Source organism: Anticarsia gemmatalis, chromosome 28 (assembly GCF_050436995.1).
Source record: "Anticarsia gemmatalis isolate Benzon Research Colony breed Stoneville strain chromosome 28, ilAntGemm2 primary, whole genome shotgun sequence".
Lineage (NCBI taxonomy): Eukaryota > Metazoa > Arthropoda > Insecta > Lepidoptera > Erebidae > Anticarsia > Anticarsia gemmatalis.
In genome coordinates this window covers 1,441,484-1,467,024 of record NC_134772.1, presented here as the reverse complement: position 1 = coordinate 1,467,024, position 25,541 = coordinate 1,441,484, and the positions used below count along the sequence as shown (strand labels likewise).

The following is a 25,541-nucleotide window of genomic DNA, read 5'->3' as shown; positions in this document are numbered from 1 at the left end:
TATTTGAAAAAATACAAATCTTAAGATGATCTTTGACATTCGTTAAGAGTAGTCAGAAGTTTGAAAGTTTGACAACCAGTCTTAGCGAACGGTAGCGTGTTATAAGCCAGGTAACTGTGATGTGGAGGTGCGATAGGCAGTCGCTCCATGTAAAATACTGATATTCAGCTGCATCCAGTGAGACTGGAAGCCGACTCCAACGTAGTTTGGAAGAAAGCTAGGCTAGTATCTTAGCTTGTACCTATATTATATTTGAAAAAAGGTCAAGTTCGTATTACCCACTCGTCACCGGCGGTCCTATATGACAAGATGTATGGCTGTGAATGAGGTAAGGGAAGTTTGTAAGGATCGTAGCAAGTGCCTTTATGGGAAAAATGCGTAATTTTAAGAGTCTGTGCAGAAGATGTGAGTTCCAGAAATGGCAAGTCTTTATTTTGCTAAAAAGTTTCTGTGTTTGTGTGTGTGTTGATCTCGCAAAAAATATTCAATGCATTCAAATAAAATTTGGTACTCAAATCTATACTAATGTTATAAAGCTGAAGAGTTTGTTTGATTGTTTGAACGCGCTAATATCAGGAAATACGGGTCCAATTTGAAAAATTCTTTCAGTGTTAGGTAGCCCATTTATCGAGGAAGGCTATAGGCTATATATCTGTAGCATACGCTTTACCACGGGAAATCTTTTCATGAAAAGATTTGCTGTAATTAAAATCCAAATATAACCATTTTTTTTCAAATATATTTTATTAATAATTAAATAAGTACATAGTACATTGCAATTAGTAACTCGATATCATATTTAACGTTATTACAATAAGTACAATATTAACGTTTTTCCTAAATTCTACATTTTTCAAACATAATTCTTCTCTCCTTCTAGAATTTTCCTTCTTCTTTCTTTGCGATGTACGTCTTCTTTCTGAAAGAAATAACATAAATTGTAATCGTAATCTATACTTTAATATTATAAAGCTGAAGAGTTTGTTTGTTTGTTTGATTGTTTGTTTGAACGCGCTAATCTCAGGAACTACTGGTCCGATTCGAAAAATTCTTTCAGTGTTAGATAGCCCATTTATCGAGGAAGGTTATAGGCTATATATATATATCATCACGCTACTACCAATAGGAGCAGAGTACCAGTGAAAAATGTTACAAAAACGGGGAAAGTTATGATTCTTTTATGTGACGCAAGCGAAGTTGCGCGGGTCAGCTAGTTAGTTTATATAACACTGGTGGGCAAAGGTCTCCTCTCGGTATGAAGGAGGGAATAATCCCAAACAAACTATGTCCTGAAAACACATTGAAAGATAAATTATCCATTTTGGTGTAGTCATTCTTAAATTACGCACGGACATACCTACATTTTGATGGTATTTTTTTATTTAAACAAACTAGCAGACTGGCCCGACTTCACCCGGGTATAGTACAATTTTATCCCGTTGATTCAATTCTCGTGGGAATTTTGAATCCCTTACAAACCACGGCCCGACAGTTACAAACATATAAAAGAAACATTATCCAATATTTTCTTTACAAAAGACAACTCCCGCACTAAGAATTGCTCTTGTGTCGCGAGGACTTTTACAAACATACAAACAACGGACACAAAGAATTCATTTATTTTTTATGACCCGCGCAACTTCGCTTGCGTCACATAAGAGAGAATGGGCCAAATATTTCTCAGTTTTTGTAACATTACTTATTCCTACTCTGCTCCTATTGGTCGTAGCGTAATGATATATAGCCTATAGCCTTCCTCGATAAATGGACCATCTAACACTGAAATAATTTTTCAAATCGGCCCAGTAGTTCCTGAGATTAGTGCGTTCAAACAAACTCAAAACTATTAGTATAGATTTAAATAAATTACCTGCTGCAACAAGGAAAGTCCCAAAACTTCTGTTCCCTCCCATAATTTTCTCCATCTTGTATTGTCTGTGGCATGTCTTTACCCATAGACTCAGGCAGGAAGAGGCATAGACAACCACCGACTATGCCGAGCGCTCCTAGGATTAGAAGTGGTATTTCACGGGCTACTGTTGCCTGGAAGGAATGATTTTGTTTTAGGATAGGTATATGTTGGTAGAGCAAGGAAAAGAACGTATTGAATATGTATATGATTGTTGGCCAGCATGTTGGCCAGCATGTTGGATGAATATTTGAGCATTATAGACAATGCGTTGGATAATTAATATGTTGGACGTATATGCCGGCGAGCAAATTGGACGACATTTTGTATGATATTATTACAGCAAAGTGACCGACTTGGTCAGTCGCTTGTGTAAGCATGTTGCTTTTATCATTTATCAATTATAAATGATTTGATGCATGGTGTATGAGCATATTATATAGTTCCGATGTGTTGCAATAATAATGTAAAAAATAAGCTAGCTAGCAAGTTGGATGTGCTTATTGGCGAGCTCGTTGAGAAGTAGTTTAGTTTAGAAACTAAGTGCGCCTAGCGTATTGAATACGCGGATTGGCAAACAAGTTGGACAACATGTTGGCAAACATTTATATCACTAATTTACTTACCAAATAAACTATATAAGGTGTTAGTATCGTAGCTATATATCCACTAATATGTATAACAGCGAGGCCCTGTGCTCGTACAACGGTCGGAAGTAGTTCAGCCGCGTATTGCATGCCGATGTTGTATGAAATGTTCACTGCGAAACGACCGACTATGGCGAGGGATGCTGATGCTATACCTGTAAAAGAATATGGGGTTTTAAAACGGGTTTTTGGGGGTTTAAATGGTTATTGTAGGTTCATGTCGTATTTTTATGTATGTAACTTTTCATAGAAAGAAAGGTTTTACCAATCACAAGTGGTAGAGATCAAATGATACGGTTTTCCTCTTAAGGTAAAATTTCAAATGCGTTTACAAAACTGATATAATTTTTGGTTGGCTTGAAGAAAAGTAATTCAATAACTTAAATATTCGACGGCAGTGGTTAAGGTGGTTGCCACGCCACAACCAGTGGAGAGGTCGTGGGTTTGACTGCCACATGGAACAAATATTTATGCAATCCACAAATAATTGTTTCGAGTCTGATAGTGTTTTGTGTCTGTTGTTTGTAAAAAGTCATTTAAACACACTTATAGTGCGGGAGTAGTCTTTAAAAAATAAAGAATATATAAGTAGAACTTTGGTTATAGAAACGCTTAACCTGCAGTGAAAACTTACCAATAGGTGCTGTTGTAGCCAATAAACTGAATATCCCACTGATCACCATTGACCCAAATGCAAGCCAGCGTCGACCGACACTGTAACAAAGAAAGTAAATTTGTCCTATTGCTGTCCCACTGCTGGGCAAGGTTCTCCCCTCGGAATGAGGGAGAGGTTTGGCCTAGAGAACTTGCACCCCTTATGCCCGGTTTCTGAGTACATTTAGCGGTAGTTTATCTATTCAATAGCGTTTTTTTGTATGAGTTTCGAGGTTCGAACCCGAGGCAACACACCAATGACTTTTCGAAGTTATGTGTGTATTAGAAATAATTATCACATGCTCCAACGGTGAATAAAACATCGTGAGGAAACCTTGCATGCCTAAAATTTGTTTAATACATTTATTGAGGGCATGCAAAGTCCCCAACCCGCACTTGGCCAGCGTGGTGGACTCAGGGCCTAACCCCTCCCTCATTACGGGAGGAGACCCTTGCCCAGCAGTGGGACATTAATGGGTTAAATTTAAATTTATTTAAACGATATTGAATAGATAAACTACCGCTAAATGTACATCAGAAACCGGGGGTAAGTCTTGTAAGAATACTTACACATCTAGAATCATGATGAGGAGAACATCAGCTGGGAATTCAGTGAACGTAGCCACGCTGAATGTTACAAACATGTCCAGACCTGGGAACAATAAACATGTTTTTAATTAAATATTATATTTTTTGAGTACGTGACAATAGGCATTCGTTTCCTATGGATATTTTGTTTTAACTGTTAAATTTGCAAAAAAATGTGACATTGGCCATAATATTATAAAACTGAAGAGTTTGTTTGTTTGTTTGTTTGTTTGAACGCGCTAATCTCAGGAACTACTGGTCCGATTTAAAAAAATCTTTCAGTGTTAGATAGCCCATTTATCGAGGAAGGTTATAGGCTATATATATATCATCACGCTACTACCAATAGAAGCAGAGTACCAGTGAAAAATGTTACAAAAACGGGGAAAATTATGATTCTCTTATGTGACGCAAGCGAAGTTGCGCGGGGCTAGTATGTCATAATACATTTAATTTAACGTAAAGAATATTATTAAAAATTCGTTTTCTATTTTAAAAGTGATCGCAAATTGTTTGCAATATGTAGCAAAATAATTAAATAGTACAGTTCTTAGCAAGTTGGCACATGTTATAAATATGTAATTTGTTGCAATGTTGCTCTACATGTTACAAAAATGTAATTTGTTGCAAACTATATATGGCAAAACGTATTTTATTGCAACATTGATTAAATGTTAATGATATTTATTAAAGTTTCATGAAATATTTATAAGAAAGGTGGTGTTGCCATACCTAGTGTGCCCACATTCCTGACATGGCCATCGAACACCATGGCGATGCACATCCATATAGCTAGCAGCAGTATAGTGTGTCTTCGTAGTCGAGGAGTACGCACCAGGTTTATCACACTGTACTGTTTCAACTACTACCGAGCTTCTTAATACTTACATGCTGATATAACGATCACCCATCAAAGATTCTACCTTGCTGGTGTTGCTTAACTTCATGTGTAATTTTAATGGCGTTCGCTTTAGACAGTCATTCCCGTTCGCCCATCTAAAAACTTACCTTAGCAACTTGCTTAACTTTCATAGTTATCTATTGGGCTACTCGTCTTATTAGTAATCTTGCTTAACTTCGTTTATAGTCGTTCAGATTACAAAGTTTTCTATAAGCTGCTGGTCACCCATCCTAATACCGACCTTAGTTATGTAGCTTAACTTTACATAAGAAATTTTACTTTTGTTTTAGGCGCCCCATCTGAATCTCGACCTTAGCGTCGTTGCTTAACCTAGATCATACCTTGCTCTCACATTTCCTTTTCCAGTCTCGCCGTCTCTATTTCTCAGTATGTGTGTGAAAGAGACAGTGAATATAGTTACCTAGTGTCCCCACATTCCTGACATGGCCATCGAAGACCATGGCGATGCACATCCATATAAATAGCAGCAGTATAGTGTGTCTTCGTAAGCGAGGAGTACGCACCAGATCTATCACACTATACTGTTTCAACTCTTGTTCCGCTTTTGCTATTTCTGTAGCTGTTTCCTGCAAAAGAAAGTAAGTTATTGTGAACAGGGGGCTTTGCCATGTTGCAGTCAAAAGTAGAAACGCTAAACGAAACCTAGGGAGGAGCACTAGCATTCGATAAAAAAAAACTAATGGATTTGATTATTGTTTGTGATGTAGGTCCTACCACAGGGGTAGGCTATCAACCGTTACGTCCTAAATAAGACATTAATTAATTATAGAAACATTCATGGAAATAAAGATTTTCATTGCCTATTTATTGCTGTATGCAGAAAGCATTTTGTTACATAGTGATGAAATGCTTTTTGCTGCATACTTTTTTATTTTATCCTAAAATCATAAAAAACGCGTCATCAAATTGTATTTTTGACATATGCCCACGAATTGTTTTCGAAGAAAGCTAACGAATGACAAAACCCTTTAGTTATACACTTGGCGACATCACTTGGAATATATATTTTTATATTTATCCCACCCGGGATAAATCTTTGTGTGATGAGCACGAGTATTTGTTCTGAGCCTGGTTGTTAATGTATATGGTTGTTAGTGATAAATATTCACTGAAAGAAACCTAATGAACCGTGTACTCATTTGTGATTCTTGAAGCCAAAGAGATTTTATTACAAGTTCATACATACTATAATGCGAAAAGACTTTTTCCTCGACCTAATACTTATATTGTGCTCAGAGCAGATACTCGTGCTCATCACACAAAAAATTGTCCCAGGTGGGATTGGAACCCACCACACGCAGCGCTGCGCTACGGTTATTGCGGCTAATATTGACTGGGACTTACTTGAAATTCTTTCACAATATGATCAGGTATCTTCTTTCGGTTCCATCTTTCAAAGTTTTTCAGGATTTTCATAGCTTCATCTATCCTACCCTGGGCTATCAGCCATCTGAAACAATTACATTTTAATATTAAGATTATAGTGAGTAGTGATAGACGTATGGAAAATCAGCATTGACATCAGTGGTGTTAAGCAACGTGTACGAGGTTTAGAAGTAGATGGGTGACCATTTTAAGAAACTTTATTCCAGCGTTACACCCACTAAAGTACAGTAGTTTTAATGCGATCACGATGTGGATGGCTGACCATCGAATGAGGTCTTGAAGTTAAGTAACGATGCTTTAGGACCTAGATGGGTGTATTTAGAAAAAGACTATATCTGTAATTTTGGATGGCTATAGTAGCAGCTGCACTGTCAAGGTTAAGTAACTTAGCTGAGGTTGAGAATAAGATGGGTGTTCACCTAGCGCTCTCCGGTACGAGCCAGGGTGTGATAGCAGCCAGCAGCAGCGGCACACTAATGAGCAGAGTGTAGTTCCTCCACTCGTTCACTCCCAGTGCTATCCAGGGCAGCATGCAGGCGGCCAATGTGAAGTAAGTCGCTATACACATGTTGGCTACGAAGGTACGCCATTTTGGACCCACGTATTCTAGGACTGGGGAACAAAATTGAAGATTAATGATGTTGTTCATTCACTGTTTATTAAGTTATTAGGGTTATGCTCTTTATATTGTTGAAAATGACTCATCATTTCCAGAAAAGGGTTTGACTCTATGAAAAAATGCTCTATCGATTGGCAAAAATAGATATTGTTTATCATTAAAAATGAGCAAGTTAACAATCTGCAAAAGGTGTTAACGTACACTTAAAATATTGAAAGAGCGGAAATAATTGCACTCTTATTTCTTAACTAATTTTCGACAAAATCGGATATAAACCCTTTTTCAATACTGCACAGAAATATGGTCAATTTATTTTAAAATAAACTCACCAACAATATACATTACAACAAAGCAGTTGTCATATGCGAGTCCAACGATGAACCGGCAGAGGCAGAACGACCAGAATGAATTAGTGAATGCTGTACCCACTCCACCGGCAAAACCTGCCAGATTCGCTCCTGAAATAATAATAGTAGGATCAGTGCTACTTTGTTGATGACATGTGTTTTAGACTGATCTTAACATGTGGCGCTGTCTCCACGAGCGAGAGAATCGCGGCGATATTATCGTCGTGCCACGTATTTGTATACACTCTCTATGGAACCGTCTCCACACGGCGATAATATCGCCGCGATACGACGAGTGGCAACGAGCGTGCGAAACGTCAATACATCGTCGCTAGTCGGCCGCGACAAGCAGCGGGTCCGTCACGTGATCGCGACGAGCGCGCAGCGAGCGCGCTGTCAAATGCAGCGTCATTTATTTTCAATGTTGCCTCTTGTTTCGAGAAGCTTTTTAAACAAGGAAAACGCGGGAATACCGTTACGAGCCGCCGCGGAATCTCTGCGATTCCGTTACGACTCGCGACGATACGCGGCGGAATTATCGCTCGTTCGTGGAGATTGTCCGACGATACAAGGGCGGACTCGTCGCGATTCTCTCGCCCGTGGAGACAGCGCCTAAGGACACATGTTCTAAACGTTTGGCGTAAACGTTTAGTTGTAAAACTTTGGGTCTTAAGTCACTTATTTCACACCGACTAACATAACGTCGCAGTCAAAGCGGCGCCGAAGATTCTGCAGGTCCCTACCCACTAGTAGGAAAAACCCTTTTATGTTTTTGAAAAAGCCCAGCACTAAGAATTGCTCTTGTGACAGATACAAACAACGGACACAAAGTACAACCAGACCCGAAACAACTTTTTGTGGCTCGCACAAATAACTGTTCTGTGTGGGAATCGAGCCCACGACCTCCCGACGCAATGGTAGCGGCGTGGCGACCTAAACCACTGCGCTACGGGGGCAGTCAAAACGACATGGACCAATAGGGAGTGGACGAAATCTCCTCTCCTTTTCGGGAATTTAATCTGATTGGTTATTATTTCAAGGTGAGACTTTTCAGCGACTTGTCTTTATTACTTCTATATTTTATTTTTAAATTGTGTATTTAGAAGATTATTTACTCACCAACTAAAGCAGGAATCCTGCCGTATTTATCAGCTATCCATCCAAAGATCAGTCCTCCTAGAATAGCACCGCAGAAGAACACGCATTGTGCTGTAGCTGCATAGCTGTCTCTGTCACACACCCACCCTTGCTGCAAAAAGAAAAGAGAAATATCTTTCACGGACAAATTATTAAATATCATTGGACATCTCACACACGGTCATTTGATTCCAAACTAAGCAGAGCTTGTACTATGGTAACCAAATAACTGATAAACATACTTATATACTTCTAAATACATACTTATAGATAAACTAGCTAGCTGACAAATTTCTACACATTTCCTTCGGAGGGGAATTTCCGAAAATCCTCTCTTAATGCTCCTCTACACTTCCTAAGTAATCTTCATAGCAAATTTCAAATTTCTACGATCTGTAGTTTTGGCTGTGCGTTGTCCACCAGTCAGTCACCCAGTAACGGAAGAGGATTTGTTGATCGCACAAATAATTGTTGTGTGTGGGAATCGAACCCATGGCCTACCATGGCAATGGTAGCGGCGTGACGAACTGACGACCTAAACCATTGCGCCACGGATTTTACTTTATATAATAAATTCAGATCTATTTAATTGGTCTGTTTTTTATTTATAAACACATAATATATAACCTGTTGATTTACCTTTAAATAAGTAAATAAATAGAATCTATTTACCTGCGAAGCAATCGTCTCATAAGGCACATCGCTGTAGTTGAACTCCCATCGGTCGCACTTCTTCACCGTCCACTGTGGGTTCGGTTCCTTGATGCCACTGTTGAGCACAGACGCCCAGTCGACGTCGTAGACCGAGCATCTGTCGTATTTGTTGTTGTTTAATGGTATTGATAGATGGCGCCTAGAAAAAAATAAAGTTTTGTAAAAAATTGTTTAACAGTTTTGTTATTTTAAGAACTAATGATTATTTTTAACTCTTGTGAAGCATTTTTTAGCCCGTTACTATCCCACTGCAGGGCAAGGGTCTCCTCCTAAACGAGGGGGAGGGGTTAGGCCTTGAGTCTACCACGCTGGCCAAGTGCGGGTTGGGGACTTTGCATGCCATCATTAAACGTATTAAACATTTGGGCATGCAAGGTTTCCTCACGATGTCTTCCTTCACCGTTGGAGCATGTGATAATTATTTCTAATACACACATAACTTCGAAAAGTCATTGGTGTGTTGTCTCGGGTTCGAACCTGCGAGGTGCCAACTTATCACTCGTAAACGGAACGGGTAGTGAATTTTAAAGAGGAAAACTTACGATTTTTATTTAGTTTACTTCTAAAATATGTTTAATATTGCGCTATACAAGCACTTTCGAGTCAGTTTAGGCTCTATAAAGATCTTTAAAGAATTGAAACTTTAGGATAACATCGAGGATCCACATACCTTTCTTCAACAGTCAAGTTCCTCAGCTCCGGTACCTCACACCAGTACTCCTCAGGGACCACGGTCATGAAGATCTGTCCGAAGTACACGAAGGCGAAGAAGAAGGAGTACGGTATCATCATGAGGAACAGGTAGCGCTGGTACCAGCCGAAGTCTCCGATATACGGGAATAAGTCGTCTAGATCTTTGAGCTGCGATTTCGGCACACCGTTGGCTAAAAAAATTAGGAAGTATTAAGCTAGATTTACGATTAAAATACCTTTCAGTATGATTGTTAGAGTATTTTTGAGGTATTGTACGCGCAAGTCAAACTGCACGCATGTCAAATTTCACGCATGTCAAATAACACTTGTCATAAAAACGCATGTCAAACAACACTCACGTCAAACTACACCTATGTCAAAAAACACTCATGTCAAACTACACCTATGTCAAAAAACACTCATGTCAAACTACACCTATGTCAAAAAACACTCACGTCAAACTACACCTATGTCAAAAAACACTCATGTCAAACTACACCTATGTCAAAAAACACTCATGTCAAACTACACCTATGTCAAAAAACACTCATGTCAAACTACACCTATGTCAAAAAACACTCATGTCAAACTACACCTATGTCAAAAAACACTCACGTCAAACTACACCTATGTCAAAAAACACTCATGTCAAACTACACCTATGTCAAAAAACACTCATGTCAAACTACACCTATGTCAAAAAACACTCATGTCAAACTACACCTATGTCAAAAAACACTCATGTCAAACTACACCTATGTCAAAAAACACTCACGTCAAACTACACCTATGTCAAAAAACACTCACGTCAAACTACACCTATGTCAAAAAACACTCATGTCAAACTACACCTATGTCAAAAAACACTCACGTCAAACTACACCTATGTCAAAAAACACTCATGTCAAACTACGCCCATGTCAAATTGCACTCATGTCAAACTACACGCATGTCAAACTACGCTCATGTCAAAACGCGCTCAAAACACATATGCATTGAACTAAAGTCTTTAAAAGTCAGACAATGAGTAAAGGGCTATCCAAAGTACACGAACGCGAAGAAGAAGAAGGTTTTAAAGGTTTTACACTATAAAAAAATAATAATAAATGCCAAACGCTCGCTAATCCACAGCACCGACTATAGGAAAGAAAATCGCGCTACTATCATACCACTACATGTTCATTAAAAATGCATTTCTAATCCAAAAAGCTAAAATTTCTTACCCGGCTCTCCCGTCTTAAGTTCCATGTCATCAGTCCTGTGAGGGTCTTGGCCGGACCCTGTGTTCATGGTCTTCTCATGTGATTCCATCTTCGAAGAGCGTTTTATCCTTAAAAGACACTTTACCCGACGTTTTACTGGTTACTGAGACTGGAAGTGCGAGCGCTGGGCTGTAAAAGAAAAATACAAACTATAATAAATAAATATTATAAATATTATTGGACAACTCACACACGCTCATTTGATTCCAAACTACGCAGAGCTTGTACTATGGTAGCTAAATAACTGATAAACGTACTTATATACTTCTAAATACATACTTATATAGATACATAGATTAACACCCAGGCTCAGAACAAATACTCGTGCTCATCACACAAAGATTTGTCCCGAGTGGGATTCGAACCTACCACACGCGGCGCTACAGTTGTTGCGGCGAGGTGACCGCTTAAACCACTGCGCCAAACGTGCAGTTAATATAATATAACTATCTTCTACCGGCGATTCCGTACGTTTACTAAAATTCCCGGAGTAAAAAAAATCCTTTTGTTAACTTGGATTATTATATATACTAATATTATAAAGCTGAAGAGTTTGTTTGTTTGTTTTAACGCACTAATCTCAGGAACTACTGATGCGAATAAAAAAAAAATATAACTGTTGGATAGTCTATTTACTGAAAACTATTTTACTGTTGGATAGCCTCTATAATTTTATAATATTAGTATAGAAGATTTAAATCCACTACTAGTTTTCTAAAAAAAAACAATATACCTACTAATATGTTGCCGAACCCAGGTGAATGAACTCAAGTAACCGAGTTTGAGACATACGGCGCAAAACGCATAACATCATTGATTTTTAACGACTTGTGTTTACATTTGTATATTGTTATAATTTACTAGCTGACCCCGCAAACGATCGGTCCAGCCGTTCACGCGTGATGGCGAGACCAAGGGACATAGGGATTCATTTTTATATACATACACTAGCTTCCGCCTACACGACTGTGTCCGCGTGAAAAAGTTTCCCATAGAAAAAAGTATCTATTGGGGGTAGAATTGATCAAAATCTTTTCATTCATCATTTCATTTCAGCCCGATCCGGCCAATGGTTTGGGCTGTGCGTTGATAGATCATTTTGTCAGTCAGTAATCTTTGAGTTTTATTACCATGTGACATATTAATATCACCATGAAATCTACCCGGGAAGGTCTCCTCTATATGAAATCTACCAGGAAAAGTCTACTATGTGACATCGTCATCCCGAAAATACCAGGAAAATTCTACCATGTGACGTCATCATCATGAAATCCTCCGGGAAAATTATACCATGTGACGTCATCACCATGAAAAGTTCCCGGAAAATTCTACCATGTGATGTCATCACCATGAAATTTCCCGGAAAATTCTACCATAACTCATCTTTATCATGAAATCATTCGGGGAAATTCTACCATGTGACCTCTCATCAGGACAACTTCTGGGAAAATTCTACCATGTGACATAACAATGTCACATAACAATCATGAAAACTTCCGGGAAAATTCAACCACGTGACATAACAATCATGAAATCTACCAGGAAAAATTCTACCATGTGATGTCATCACCATGAAAAGTTCCCGGAAAATTCTACTTTAACTCATTTTTATCATTTAATCTTCTGGGAAAATTCTCATCATTATCATTAGTCATCAAAAAAAGTTTCACTCTGGGGGATTTAAAATAGATATTGGTCAATTCTCAGACCTACTCTATAAGAGAAAATATGTGTAGATAAATAGTTTTGATGTATGGTTTATGTCAACAAAACTATGACGTCACTACGTCGTATTTCTATACTAAAATGTGTTTTACATTTCTTAAAGGGTAGCTGATTTGACTGGTAGTGAACCTTATTATTTCTTAAGAGCAACATGAATGACAGAATCAACATTCTTATCAGTCCGGTATTAACTAGAAAAAACCGCATAATACCGCTTATCACTGGATGACGCAAGTTTTAGTAAACATTTAATTATGTTTAAATGTAATTAATTTACCCAATGGCGCAATATTATGCGTAATACGTATTTCTACTGCAGTAATAGATTTGAAGCCTAGAATAGGTCTTAATTGTACCTAAAAATAAATATATTTTTTTATAGATAACTTCCGCACTAAGAATTGCTCTTGTATCGCGGGGACGCTTACAAACATACAAACATCGGACACAAAGTACAACCAGACCCGAAATAACTTTTGGTGGATGGCACAAATATTTGTTCCGTGTGGGAATCGAACCCACGCACTGTTAGTGGCAAATAAGTTTAAATTTGAGGAGTTTAAGAATATGCTGATTTGATTGAATTAATTTGAATGTTGATCCCATCGATCCCATACAAACCTTGTCCCGACAGTTATTAAACATTAAAAAAGAATTATACAATTTGGATTAGTTGTTTGACAGTTATGCGCGTAGATTTTAGTAATTAAATTTTTATTTATATAGAAGACTAGCTTTTACCCGCGACTTCGTCCGCGTGGTTTATGACTTAGGATAGAATCTTCATACAAAGTTTTATCCCCTATTTTATCCCCTTGGAAGTAGAATAGATCAAAATCCTTTCTAAGCGGATGCCTACGTCACAACATCTACCAGCATGACAAATTTCAGGCTAATCCGTCCAGTGGTTTGAGCTGTGCGTTGATAGATCACTATGTCAGTCAGTCACCTTTGACAGATGTCATATGTCAGACAGTGAAGTAGTTTTATTAAAGATAAAAAATTAGCTTCTTTATTGAGGAATATTTTTCAATGCACTACTATGACGTCAGAAAAACATCCATAATGTAATTTACAAACGGTAATAAGGTTTACAAATCCATCTTTATAACGCGAATGAGATGTTCAAATATTTGCTCTGCTATTTACTGTCGCCATTTATGTACATTATGTACATTATATGCTTGTTTGTTGAACGATTTGAGACTCGTCTCTAAGTTGATGACAACATACATACATATATGACGCCTATTTATATTACTTTTACAACTCCCGTACTAAGAATTGCTCTCGTGTCGCGGGGATTTTTACAAACGTACAAACCAAACCAAACCCGAAACGACTGTTTGTGGATCGCACAAATAATTGGTCCGTGTGTGAATCGAACCCACGATCTCCCGACGCAAATTCTTATCTGATCTAATCTTAGATTACTGACATAACTATGACATAACTAGTGGCCGCGACTTCGTCCGCGTGGAAACTCTTCCCGTGTAAATCCCGATCCCTCGGGAACTCCGGGATAAAAAGCCTATGTGTTATTCTGGGTCTTCAGCTACTTACAAACCAAATTTCATCGTAACCGATTTAGTAGTATTTTCGTGAAGGAGAAATAAACATCCATACATACTCACAAACTTTCGCATTTATAATATTACTAGCAAACCCGGCGAACTCCGTTTCGCCACCAAATGGCTTCGTTTTATGTAACATTTCGTTTTGTGATTAAGAGATGAAGAAACATTTTTTTATGTTTTATATTTGAAAAGGAAAAAAATATTGCATTTCACAACAGTAATGAATTCATTTTGAATACAAAAATGAAGTGTCATTTAGTTGAACTTCTCTAAGTATATGAAAGTGAATCCAAAGTAAATACTGAATCGAAGCGTTATACGTGTCCGCAAATTATTCGAAGATTCATTGAAGTGCTCTTTGGTAAACCACATTTTTTGTTTTTTGGTCTGACGTTAACACAAACAAAGCGGATGGTTTACCAACTCGTGAACACGCAACGTATAACTGTCCATGTGAAAAACAATGATTCTCTAAATTTATCCCGCAAACACTAAGCGATTGGCCTTGCGACTTGTTAATTGTCATTGCGAACGCAAGGCGAACTGGAAATTGTAATCGTTTGAAGTCAAACGGAAGATCGGTCGGAATCATTGGTATTCGAGGAATACATACATTTTCACCTGCGTACTTTCCGTTAATGATGGTTGCCTCAATCAAATTCGACATAAGTCTTTTTACCGCAAGTCGAGTACCGTTGCAAAGTCGCGGTGGATTCAAATTACGCAATATCATAATAACTGTACCAACTTTGAGTTGCAAGTTATGTGGTGGAAATCCTGGTAACTCCAGAGAGTTCAAAAACTCCGTCGGATAATTTACTACTTCATCGAGATTTGTTATAGAATCAACGGATTTGTATGTCACCAAATCGCCTGCTATTTTTGATTGAATGGTGAAATTCAGTGCGTGTACATCATTATTCTTTGCGGCAAGAATTGCTCGTTCACTTAACCAAGCATAATTCTGATAATTCTCACTAATGTTTGGAAAAACATTTTCAATAAGAGCTAATTGAGAGTCTACAAATCGACAAAAGTCGTTGGTAAGAGTAATTAATCCAGATGTCGCATCAACTGGGACTTTTCCATTTCCAACAGCTAACAAATGTTTGGAAAATTGTGCAGCACTTTGATCATTTTGAAGTTGAACTCTCATATTAATGGTTAGCGATAATGTTTTTACGTTATTCCATAAAGGTGATGCCTTCAGGCAAGCATTCAATTCATCTGCAGGCGTTCCACGGGGAATTACTGGCAAAGTCTGCCTGAAATCGCCTGCCAACAATATCATCAAGCCGCCAAAGATGTTGTTATTTCGCCGAAGATCCTTCAGTGTCAAGTTAAGTGCTTCAAGTGATTTCTTATGTGCCATTGTGCACTCATCCCAAACAATGAGCTTGCATTGCATCAACAATTTTGCCATTGCACTGGATCGGGAAATATTGCATGTTGGAGTATCAATTGTGTTTAAATTGAGTGGCAACTTAAGCGCAGAATGTGCAGTACGACCGCCATCTAGAAGAGTCGCCGCAATTCCAGATGATGCTAACGCCAAAGCTATGTCACATCTTGATCGAATAGTGGCCAAAATCAATGAAATGACAAATGTTTTCCCTGTCCCTCCAGGTGCGTCCAGGAAGAATAGACCACCAGTATTATTGTCCACCGCTTGTATTAATGTTTCGTATACTTGTTTTTGCTGTTCATTCAGTAACGGCACATTATTTTGAACAAATTCCTGAAATGTATCAACATTGTATTGCAGCTCTCGATTTAATTCTTGGTTGAATGCATCGTGCATCGATCGATTTGGCGCAATCATTCCTACTTCAATCAGTAGCTTGTTTGCAATAGTCAAGCATTGATCCTCAATCAGAATCAATCCTTCATTGTAGATTTCATCGGTTATTTGCATGTCAGGATTATTCGTTTGAATGCGCAAACGATGCAAGATATCTTCACATATGTCGTCTTTGTATTTGTTCCATAACTGCATTGGTTGTGAAGGAAAACATGTGGTGATGATAATTGCGAACAGCGTTCGTATTTGGTACGCATTTGATGAAACAACTGAATCGGCAAGTGTTAAATCCCAATGAGAATCGTTCTCCAGCAAACCCAATAGTTGACATGCTTCTCGATATGTTTGGCATTGGTGGCCATTCACAGTTTTCAAATGCGCAAATGATTTTGGTCCACGTACATTTACCAACAGCAGTCGCAAATAAAAACATTCATCATTTCTAGGATGAACAGTATACATACGACCTAGTGCATCAGAGGAAAACACCTGTGGCCAATCTGGAACTGGGGTGCCTTGTTTGCGACGTTGGAATTTCTTTGTTGATTGATTCCAAGTGTAATACTTGGGCATTTCAACGTACATCAGCGTCGCTGCGAATGGATCTGTTTCACACATTGAAAAGAAGCTAGTCAATGTTGTCGATGGTGGTCTCTCAGCTCGTTGTGCGGCATTAGCCTCAGTGAAGTAAACTCTTTGGCCATTTTCCAAATGCACTGCTAAATGTACAACTGTGGGATATCTTTCATGAATTTGAAATGACAATAATCGCCACAGTGCTTCATTAGTACTGACGTATCTGCCCATTTGGAAGTTGCTGATTTCGTCATTCGCATTTTCCGACGCAATACCAAACACAGCCATGTCGCTGCCTTTTGTGACGTACTTGCACAAATATTTGATTGATTTGGCCGAATGACAACTCTCAACGTTTGCATGTGTTTCGAAAATTCGTGATAGCAGCGGGCAATATGGTACAATGAATTCATTTCCGATCTCAATCTCTTGATTTTGAACTTTGACTTTAATAGTTCGACCATTATCTTCTTTTGAACGCCGACGATAAACTGGATATCCATCGTGCCCTGTGACTGTTTCAGCAACTAACGGTCGCGGATATCGTTTTGTGCACTTTCCATCAGCCATGCAAGGCGATAATGGATTCAAAGCACCGCACGGTCCATGCACCATCTGCGTCGTCACAATGTCGTGTAGATGGGGATCAGTGACTGGATCAGGAATTTCAGCTGATATGATGTCATCCACTTCATTTGAATGTAATTTGTTCAGCAACCAAATTAGGATATGAGCATGCGGTAGTCCACGCTTCTGCCATTCCACCGAGTACATATAACAACGTGTGTCACCAAAAACTCGATACTTAGTAAGCACATCCATCATAACCTTGAGTTTTTGCTGAAATACTCTGGCGATTATGTCATGGCGATCTTGCGGTTTTTGTCCCGGTTCCATCTCACGTTCAATTTCCATCCACTTCGGATTGCAAGTGAACGTAATAAACAAATCCGGAGTTCCATAATTTCGCACGTACGTCATAGCGTCTTGAGCGTATTCGTGCATGTGGCGTGGGCTTCCGATATATGATGATGGAAGAATCGTCAGACGTCCAACATTCTGAACATCGCCATCTGAATGAATAGCATCACGCAAGTGTATATAGTCCTCAGATCGTAGCTTTGCCTGATTGTATCGGATGAACGCTAAACGTTCGGTCTCGACTTTGACATACATGTCGACAGCGAATTGCTGGAATAGCCGACGGCACTTCAGAATGACATTCTCCTCATGTGTACGAATCATCAAACGATACGCATAGTAATTCATTGCGCTTAGATTTTTATTCGTTGATACACCTGAAAATGCAAAATTAAATGAATTGTTAATAGAAACCAATAATAGCAATATAATTAGTGTGTGAATATTTTACCTGTAATTGGATCGACCATCTTCAACGTGATGTCGTATCCGTCTTGCCCTTGCCAATAAATGATTGGATATTGTAACGCATCGTACAAACGATGTGTCTCGTTTACACGATGCATGATATTGCTTCTTCGCTGAACGACAATGTCTCGCGATTTAGTTGGATCGCCAACAATAATTGCAGCAACATCATTAACGGTGGGTGCATTGAATCTTCGCACGTGTTCACCTGTTGGGGTACAATCCGCTCTTATGACAAATTTGTGCGTATCCGATGGCATTTGTTCCAATGCTGTTTTGAACATATTAACCACAGCGTTATTAGCGTGAAAAAATGCTTGCAACTGTTCTATAATTCGTCTCTTTAACTGTTGTGTTCCCTGTATATTGCAACGCACATTCAGCTGATCCACCATCGACGAAATAAAATATATTTGCAGAAATTGATGCGGCTCATCCGGTGATGGCACCATTGAACCATGCAAATGATATATTTGTCCTTGTATCTGTAATTGCAAACAATCATTTGTTGAAGAATACGGTGTAACTTCTGATCGTGTGATGGTGTAGTGTTTGGTGTATATGTAGTTTTTATTGTTGCAATTCATTTTGTTAGTGTGAGTGATTGGTTCTGTGTGTTGTATCTTTTACCTTGCAAGTCGGCATAAAGCCGCCTTCTCGAATGATATTAGCTCCAAAGGAAGTCATGCGAAAGCAGTTATTGTATTCAAGGATGTGTTGAAGAAAATGGTAGGAATCGTGATCACTTCCATCGAACAATTGTTTCAGTGGCTGTGGTGGTGTAAGTAATGGATCCAGTTTGACTTTTCCACTTGCGCAACACAATCCAGCCGTTTCTCTTTTAAACTTTAACGCATTACAATATCGGCATACAGTCGTCATTGGTCCAATATCTAAATTTTCATCATTACTGTAGTTCGCAGTGGGATCATATTGGAATGCCAAGCGATTGTATGATGCCAATGATCTTCGTGTGCTCACGCGCTGTCTTAATCGGGCATTTTCTCTTATTATATTTTGTCTTACTTCGCTTAAGTTCTGTGAATACACTTGTTGCTGGCTTGCATGTCTTGTGCGGCGGCCGATGTTCGCACGTCGTCCTCTAGGCATTTTGGACTATGGACAGAGTAGTGAATTTAACCTCAAATGCACGATCCACATAATTTACACAGTTTAACTTACCACCTTAAAGACAAAATGACTGCTGTTGAAATCGAATAAAAATCTGCACAATACACGTAATTGATTTGTTGGTTTCCAATTAAAATGTTAGGAAACGAATAACTTATATTTTTTACTTTTTTGAACACAATACCGTTTTTTCACATGAAATTCTCTGTCAAACAATATATCACGCACCGGCACCATCTACAATGAGTAGCTGTCAAATAAAAATATTAAAAGAAATACGATACAAATATTGGTATGTAGTACATGCTATGTATCAGAGATGGCGCTGTATGAGAAAAATGATTTTCTCTGTTTTTTCGTCTTTCTGTTGAATTTTTTCCTGAATTTTCTTTGCTATAAACCTCGCGGAGCTCGAGACCTTTCCAACGAATCCAAAACCGTGGAAATCGGTTCGTGCGTTCTGGAGTTATAGCGTCAGGAAGGAAAACCCGACTTATTTTTATATAGTAGATTAGGTCGGGGAAAAAGTTTTTTCGCATTACAGTATGTATGAACTTGTAATAAAATCTTTTCTCTACACAAAAAAGCTCGATATTTGGGTACCTCACGAGTGAAAGAAACCTAATGAACCGTGTACTCATATGTGATTCTTGAAGCCAAAGAGATTTTGTCACAAGTTCATACATACATGCGAAAAGACTTTTTCCCCGACCTAATATTAGTTAGATCAAAAGAATGACAGGAATAGGACAATCTGTAAGTGCGAGCGAGAGACTCCGATATAATGACATGACTTAGTTCGCACGTTTGAAATGGGCCTATAGCAGTAAGATATACTACCGACTGTGCCATAAGCGGTCTATAAAAACTTGGCCTTGTACCAGCAATCAATATTGCGATGATACTATCAACAAATACACTCCCATGATGAATTTATATTATTTTGAGTTATAAATAGACAACTGGCCATTGATTTTATTTATAACCACGTGGCTTTTGACCGCCGTTTCAGTGGAAAACTACTGAAGAAAATAATATTTTAAAATACTCATTTTATAATGACGTATACCTATTACCAGACATTTAACACATACATGAAACAATATGTATCGAATAGGTTAATTACTATTAAAACTTAGAATAGAAACTCGTGCTCATCACACAAAAATTTGACCTTCATGGAATTAGAACTCACCACACGCGGCGCTACGGTTTTTGCGGCGATGTGACCACGTTAACCACTGCGCCAAACGTGCAATCCCTATTTGAGACTAAATAGCGCTACTTCTACTTTATATAATACACTAGCTGACCCGGCAAACGTTGTTTTGCCCTATAAATAAATTAAAAAAAGTGTCACTTAGGAGTATGAAAAATAGATGTTGGCCGATTCTCATAGATACCGGATAAGCACAAAAAATTTCATCAAAATCGGTCAAGCCGTTTCGGAGGAGTATGGCAACGAAAACTGTGACGCGAGAATTTTATATATTAGATATATCAACTTATCCTTTCCTGCAAACTATGTTAGAGTCGGCTTCCAGTCTCACCGGATGCAGTTGAATTTACATGGAGCGACTGTCTATCTGACCTCCACAACACAGTTGGGTTATAACACGATACCCGTCGGTAAGACTGGTTGTCAGACTTTCAAGTTTCGGACTACTGTTAACGACTGTCAAAGATCTTCGAAAATGACAGCTGGGACCCACAATTTAACGTGCCTTCATACACGGAAGAACTCGTTATGTATAAGATAGTCACCCATCCACAGAACAACCTCGGCAAGCGTGACTTAACCGGAGAGATTGATCAGCGCGGCTGTTATATGTAATGTCTCTACAAATATATTTTGCTTCATTCACATACATACATGTTGTTATACATTATCATTGCTTACGAGTAAGCACCTGACCTTTTCAAAGAACATTTATACTAATATTATAAAGCTGAAGAGTTTGTTTGTTTGTTTGAACGCGCTAATCTCAGGAACTACGGGTCCGATTTGAAAAATGCTTTCAGTTAGATAGCCCATTTATCGAGGAAGGCTATAGGCTATATATCATCACGCTACGACCCATAGGAGCAGAGTACCAGTAAAAAATGTTACAAAAACCGGGAAAATTTTGACCCATTCTCTTATGTGACGCAAGCGAAGTTGCGCGGGTCAGCTATCACTGATATAATCTGTGTATGTTAATTAGATAGACAGTATTGTAATTAATCTATACATTTAACAAACATTAGGTTATATTGTACTAATATAAATACCCCCTTATTCATAAAAATATATGAAGTTATGAAAGGCTTATAAAGTGTTTTGTTTCTTTCACTCTTTAGCGAAATGAAAGAGAGAAAACATATTATAGTAGCTTTTTAACTAAAATAGGTTTATAGTGTGTTTATAAATAAGACGGATAGTTTTTAATATTAAGTGAATAATGATTGGGCTGGGACAGGAATTGAATCCGTGATCTTGTAGTTAAAAATCAGCACATGCCCGCAACTAAATTTTTGGGTTAATACCCGTCAAATTCAGTATTCAATTCAGTTGAAAACTGTTCAACATTTTTTTACGAAACTTGGTTCAGCCATTAATTAGTATATAACTTTTATATTGACTAAAATAGTTATAAGATACTTATAGTTATAATTTCCTTCCAATGGTATATTTTAACCAACATTTCTGTATAAAAATGCATTTCGTAATGTAACAACATATTTTTATTGCAAAACACGCAACGTACAATAAAAATGTTTGTTATTGCGATAAAAACATAAACTAAGGTAAAAATTATCCACGAAATGAAAAAATACGTAAAGGCCTGATAATAGCATTATTTCTTTTCAATTCTATTATGAAAATAATATGTCTTTAGTGTACCTATTATAGTACTCGTAACCGGCGGTCCTGTATGACAACTATGACAAGATGTATGGATGTGAATGAGGCAAAAAAACGAATGCAGGGATGATGGTACCATGTGGCGTTCTTTGGTCTCTACGTAACTCTATGAAGAAAAAAGCGTAATTTTATGTCTCGTACATACATATAATTACACCTTTTAATTAAGGTCAATTTAGGTAACTTTGAATCATTTGGGTAAGATTGACAGTGGGAACTTGAACTAGTTTCGATTTATTTTTCAACACAATTGATAAAGGTTTATTCTAGTTTTGCAAACTTTTATCAATTGTGTTGGTTTCATATGAAAAAATAATCGAAACTAGTTGAAATTCCCACTGTCAATGTTACCCAAATGATTCAAAGTTACCCAAGTTGACTGTAATGTAAATAACAATTTAAAATACTTACAACAATTTTTCGTTTTTCCCGCCAAAGACGCGATGACCACAGACAAAATATGAACTTAGAAATGACACACGTTTGGAAACGTGTATCGGCGGCAGCAGCTCGCGGCTGAATGAATGAACGTCTGTGCCGTACGCGATTAAAACTTATTGTTTATACTCTTTAGTATTTACTCATGCTATTTGAAGAAATATAAAATAATCTATTTGGTGATTTATTTAGTAACTAGCTCTATATAGCGGGTGTTTGTTTTTTATAGAGGTAATTCGTTACTTTAGCTGTATAAGGAAATTTAATGTCACATGATATGAACTTATGAAATATTTTATTTTTAGTTATCGTGCCATAGTAACAGCCACGCGGATCGATTTGAGGTTAAGCTACTAGGTCAAGGTTGTCCTGTAGGTGGGTCACCACATTGTACATATCGAGTACCTCCGTGTTTCGGAAGGCACGTTAAATTGTGGGTCCCGGCTGTCATTATATGTTATAAATAGAAAACCATTACTCTGATGAAGTTAATTAAATTACATAAATATTTTTAATTTAATTTAGTCTTACATTGATTACAAAACACATTCCTATTGTATTTCTACTGTTGTTAACTTTGTTATTATAGTATTTAAAACTTAATTAAAACTTGATGTAGGTAAATTAATATTGACATCACTGAAGACTTATAAATAAAAAAACAAAATAAATTTAACCCATTAATGTCCCACTGCTGGGCAAGGGTCTCCTCCCGGAATGAGGAAGGGGTTAGGCCTTAAGTCCACCACGAAGAACTGTGCTTAGGCAAGCAGGGTTGACTTGACGAAAAATGATTAAACTTGTACTCGTTAAAGATCTTGAGGGGTTAGGCCTTGAGTCCACCACGCTGGCCAAGTGCGGGTTGTATTATAGAGAAAATGAAAAACAAAAGACTGATACTCAGTGTTGACCACTCCTCGGTTAACTGTTCTTATAATCGAACGATCGAAACACAATAGCCCTTATCGTCACGGACTGCAATTATTTCCAAGCGGACCTTAAATAGTTTATTATGAATTTTAATAAATACGACCCTTTCATTACCATTTACTTGGCACGCTATCAAACTTTGGGCTACTGTTTTGAAATATATAAGACTGCTTTCTGCCCACGACTTTGCCTGCGTGGAATTTCACCGGTTCGTTTCACCATTTTCAACAATCCTCTCTTAGCGCTCCTCTATAATTCCTAAGGAATATTCATAGCTGATTTAAGGTTTCTACGCTCGGTAGTTTTGGTTGTGCGTTGCCCATCAGTCAGTCACTCAGTAACGAAAGAGTTTTATATATTAATTAGCTGACCCATGCAATTTCGCTTGTGTCACATAAGAGAATGGGTCAAAATTTTCCCCGTTTTTGTAACGTTTTTCGTTGCTACTCCGCTTCTAATGGCCGAAGCGTGATGTTATATAGCCTGAAGCCTTTCTCGATGAATGGGTTATCTAATACAGAATTTTTCAAATCGGACCAGTAATTCCTGAGCGTGTTCAAACAAACAAACAAACTCTTCAGCTTTATAATATTAGTAAAGATGATTAATAATTTAGATAAATCGTGCATGCCAAAGATCTCTACAAAGTTGTCAGACTATACTAAGTTGTCGTGCTATAGTTGTCTAAATTGGTGATGTCATTGCTCCGTTGCACGCACAACGATTGCACAGCGGTTGCTAAGTGTATACAAGTGTTTTAATTGATAATACTCCTTCATTGATTCGGGTTGGGATAGAGTAGATATATGAGGCGGGGAACAGATGCGATAGTTGGTTGAAATATGACGAAGTAGTGTGAGTTTTGTACCTGTATAGTTTGTTTCTGATGACATAAAATTTAAAAGAAACAATCTTGCATTGTGGTTTATTAGGTCTGTATATTTTAACACTAGCTGACCCGCGCAACTTCGCTTGCGTCACATAAGAGAACGAGTCAAAATTTTCCCCGTTTTTGTAACATTTTTTACTGGTATTCTGCTCCTATAGGTCGTAGCGTGATGATATATAGCCTATAGCCTTCCTCGATAAATGGGCTATCTAACAGTGAAAGATTTTTCAAATCGGATCAGTAGTTCCTGAGATTAGCGCGTTCAAACAAACAAACAAACAAACAAACTCTTCAGCTTTATAATATTAGTATAGATACTAGCGAACTCGCACGGCTCGCTTGCGTTGAATATCAAGATTTCGTACTTATTTTCTTCGATACATCAAAGATTTTTTAAATAGTCCAATTTATCTGAACACTAGCTGACCCGCGCAACTTCGCTTGCGTCACATCAGAGAGAATGGGTCAAAATTTCCCCCGTTTTTGTTACATTTTTCACTGGTACTCTGCTCCTATTAGTAGTAGCGTGATGATATATAGCCTATAACCTTCCTCGATAAATGGACTATCTAACATTGAAATAATTTTTCAAATCGGACCAGTAGTTCCTTAGATTAGCGCGTTCAAACAAACAAACAAACAAACAAACAATCAAACAAACAAACAAACTCTTCAGCTTTATAATATTAGTATAGATGAACATTTGCTTGCAATGAAAAATACTTGGCAATCTTAACCTGGGAATATTAACAACTGATAACATAATTATCACTTGTTCTAACGGTGAAGGAAAACATCGTGAGGAAACCTTGCACGTCTAAAATTTGTTTAACACAAATCTTGGAGCATGCAAAGTCCCCAATCCGCACTTGGTCAACGTGGTGGACTCAAAGCCTTAAGCCGAGCCGCCCTTATTCAGGAGGAGATCTTTGCCCAGCAGTGGGAGATTAGTGAGTTAAATTAACTTATTTATAATTATATGATTAGAAATATGTTTTTTTAAAGACATGTCACATCTATATTTTAATCTACAAACAGTCTGAGTTCAGTTATTCCTCTCAATCATTAGTCATTAACGTTTATAAACGATCAGAACCGTTGTTTACAACCTGGTCTTTTCAGGAATAGACCGGTCTACTACAGCTATGTACTAGTACATAGTACCTAGTACTGCTTTCCATTTGTGTTATTAATTAATAGGTCTTTGAGCATATTAATGTTGTAAGTAACATTGTCTGTTTGCATGTTTGTTCAGGACCTATTGAAGCTTTTGTATAAGAAAAGTGTTCGTATCGAATTCGA

The 25,541-nt window shown here is 37.8% G+C and overlaps 1 protein-coding gene across 1 annotated transcript; it reads right to left on the bottom strand.

The window, feature by feature from the left end:
* Window positions 1–719: 719 nt before the first annotated feature.
* LOC142984848 (organic cation transporter protein-like) lies at window positions 720–22,547 on the bottom strand. The gene is made up of 14 exons (XM_076132697.1): window positions 22,394–22,547; window positions 10,840–11,007; window positions 9,594–9,807; window positions 8,882–9,062; window positions 8,192–8,321; window positions 7,055–7,183; window positions 6,526–6,718; window positions 6,065–6,170; window positions 5,121–5,286; window positions 3,781–3,862; window positions 3,191–3,270; window positions 2,536–2,711; window positions 1,871–2,043; window positions 720–919 (listed from the first exon to the last, which is right to left on the bottom strand). Exons 2-14 carry the CDS (start codon window positions 10,925–10,927, stop codon window positions 877–879), a joined length of 1,761 nt encoding a protein of 586 aa, XP_075988812.1. The 5' UTR covers window positions 10,928–11,007; window positions 22,394–22,547; the 3' UTR covers window positions 720–876.
* Window positions 22,548–25,541: the final 2,994 nt, after the last annotated feature.

Bases quoted from the DNA above. Each gene is read 5' to 3' on its own strand.
- LOC142984848 (XM_076132697.1), bottom strand. From the start codon at position 10,927: ATGGAATCACATGAGAAGACCATGAACACAGGGTCCGGCCAAGACCCT. The intron at 6,171-6,525 runs GTGAACACCCAT...TAATTGTTTCAG, and splicing joins CTCGTACCGGAGAGCGCTAG to ATGGCTGATAGCCCAGGGTA. The intron at 3,863-5,120 runs GTAACTATATTC...TATTGTTCCCAG, and splicing joins CAGGAATGTGGGGACACTAG to GTCTGGACATGTTTGTAACA.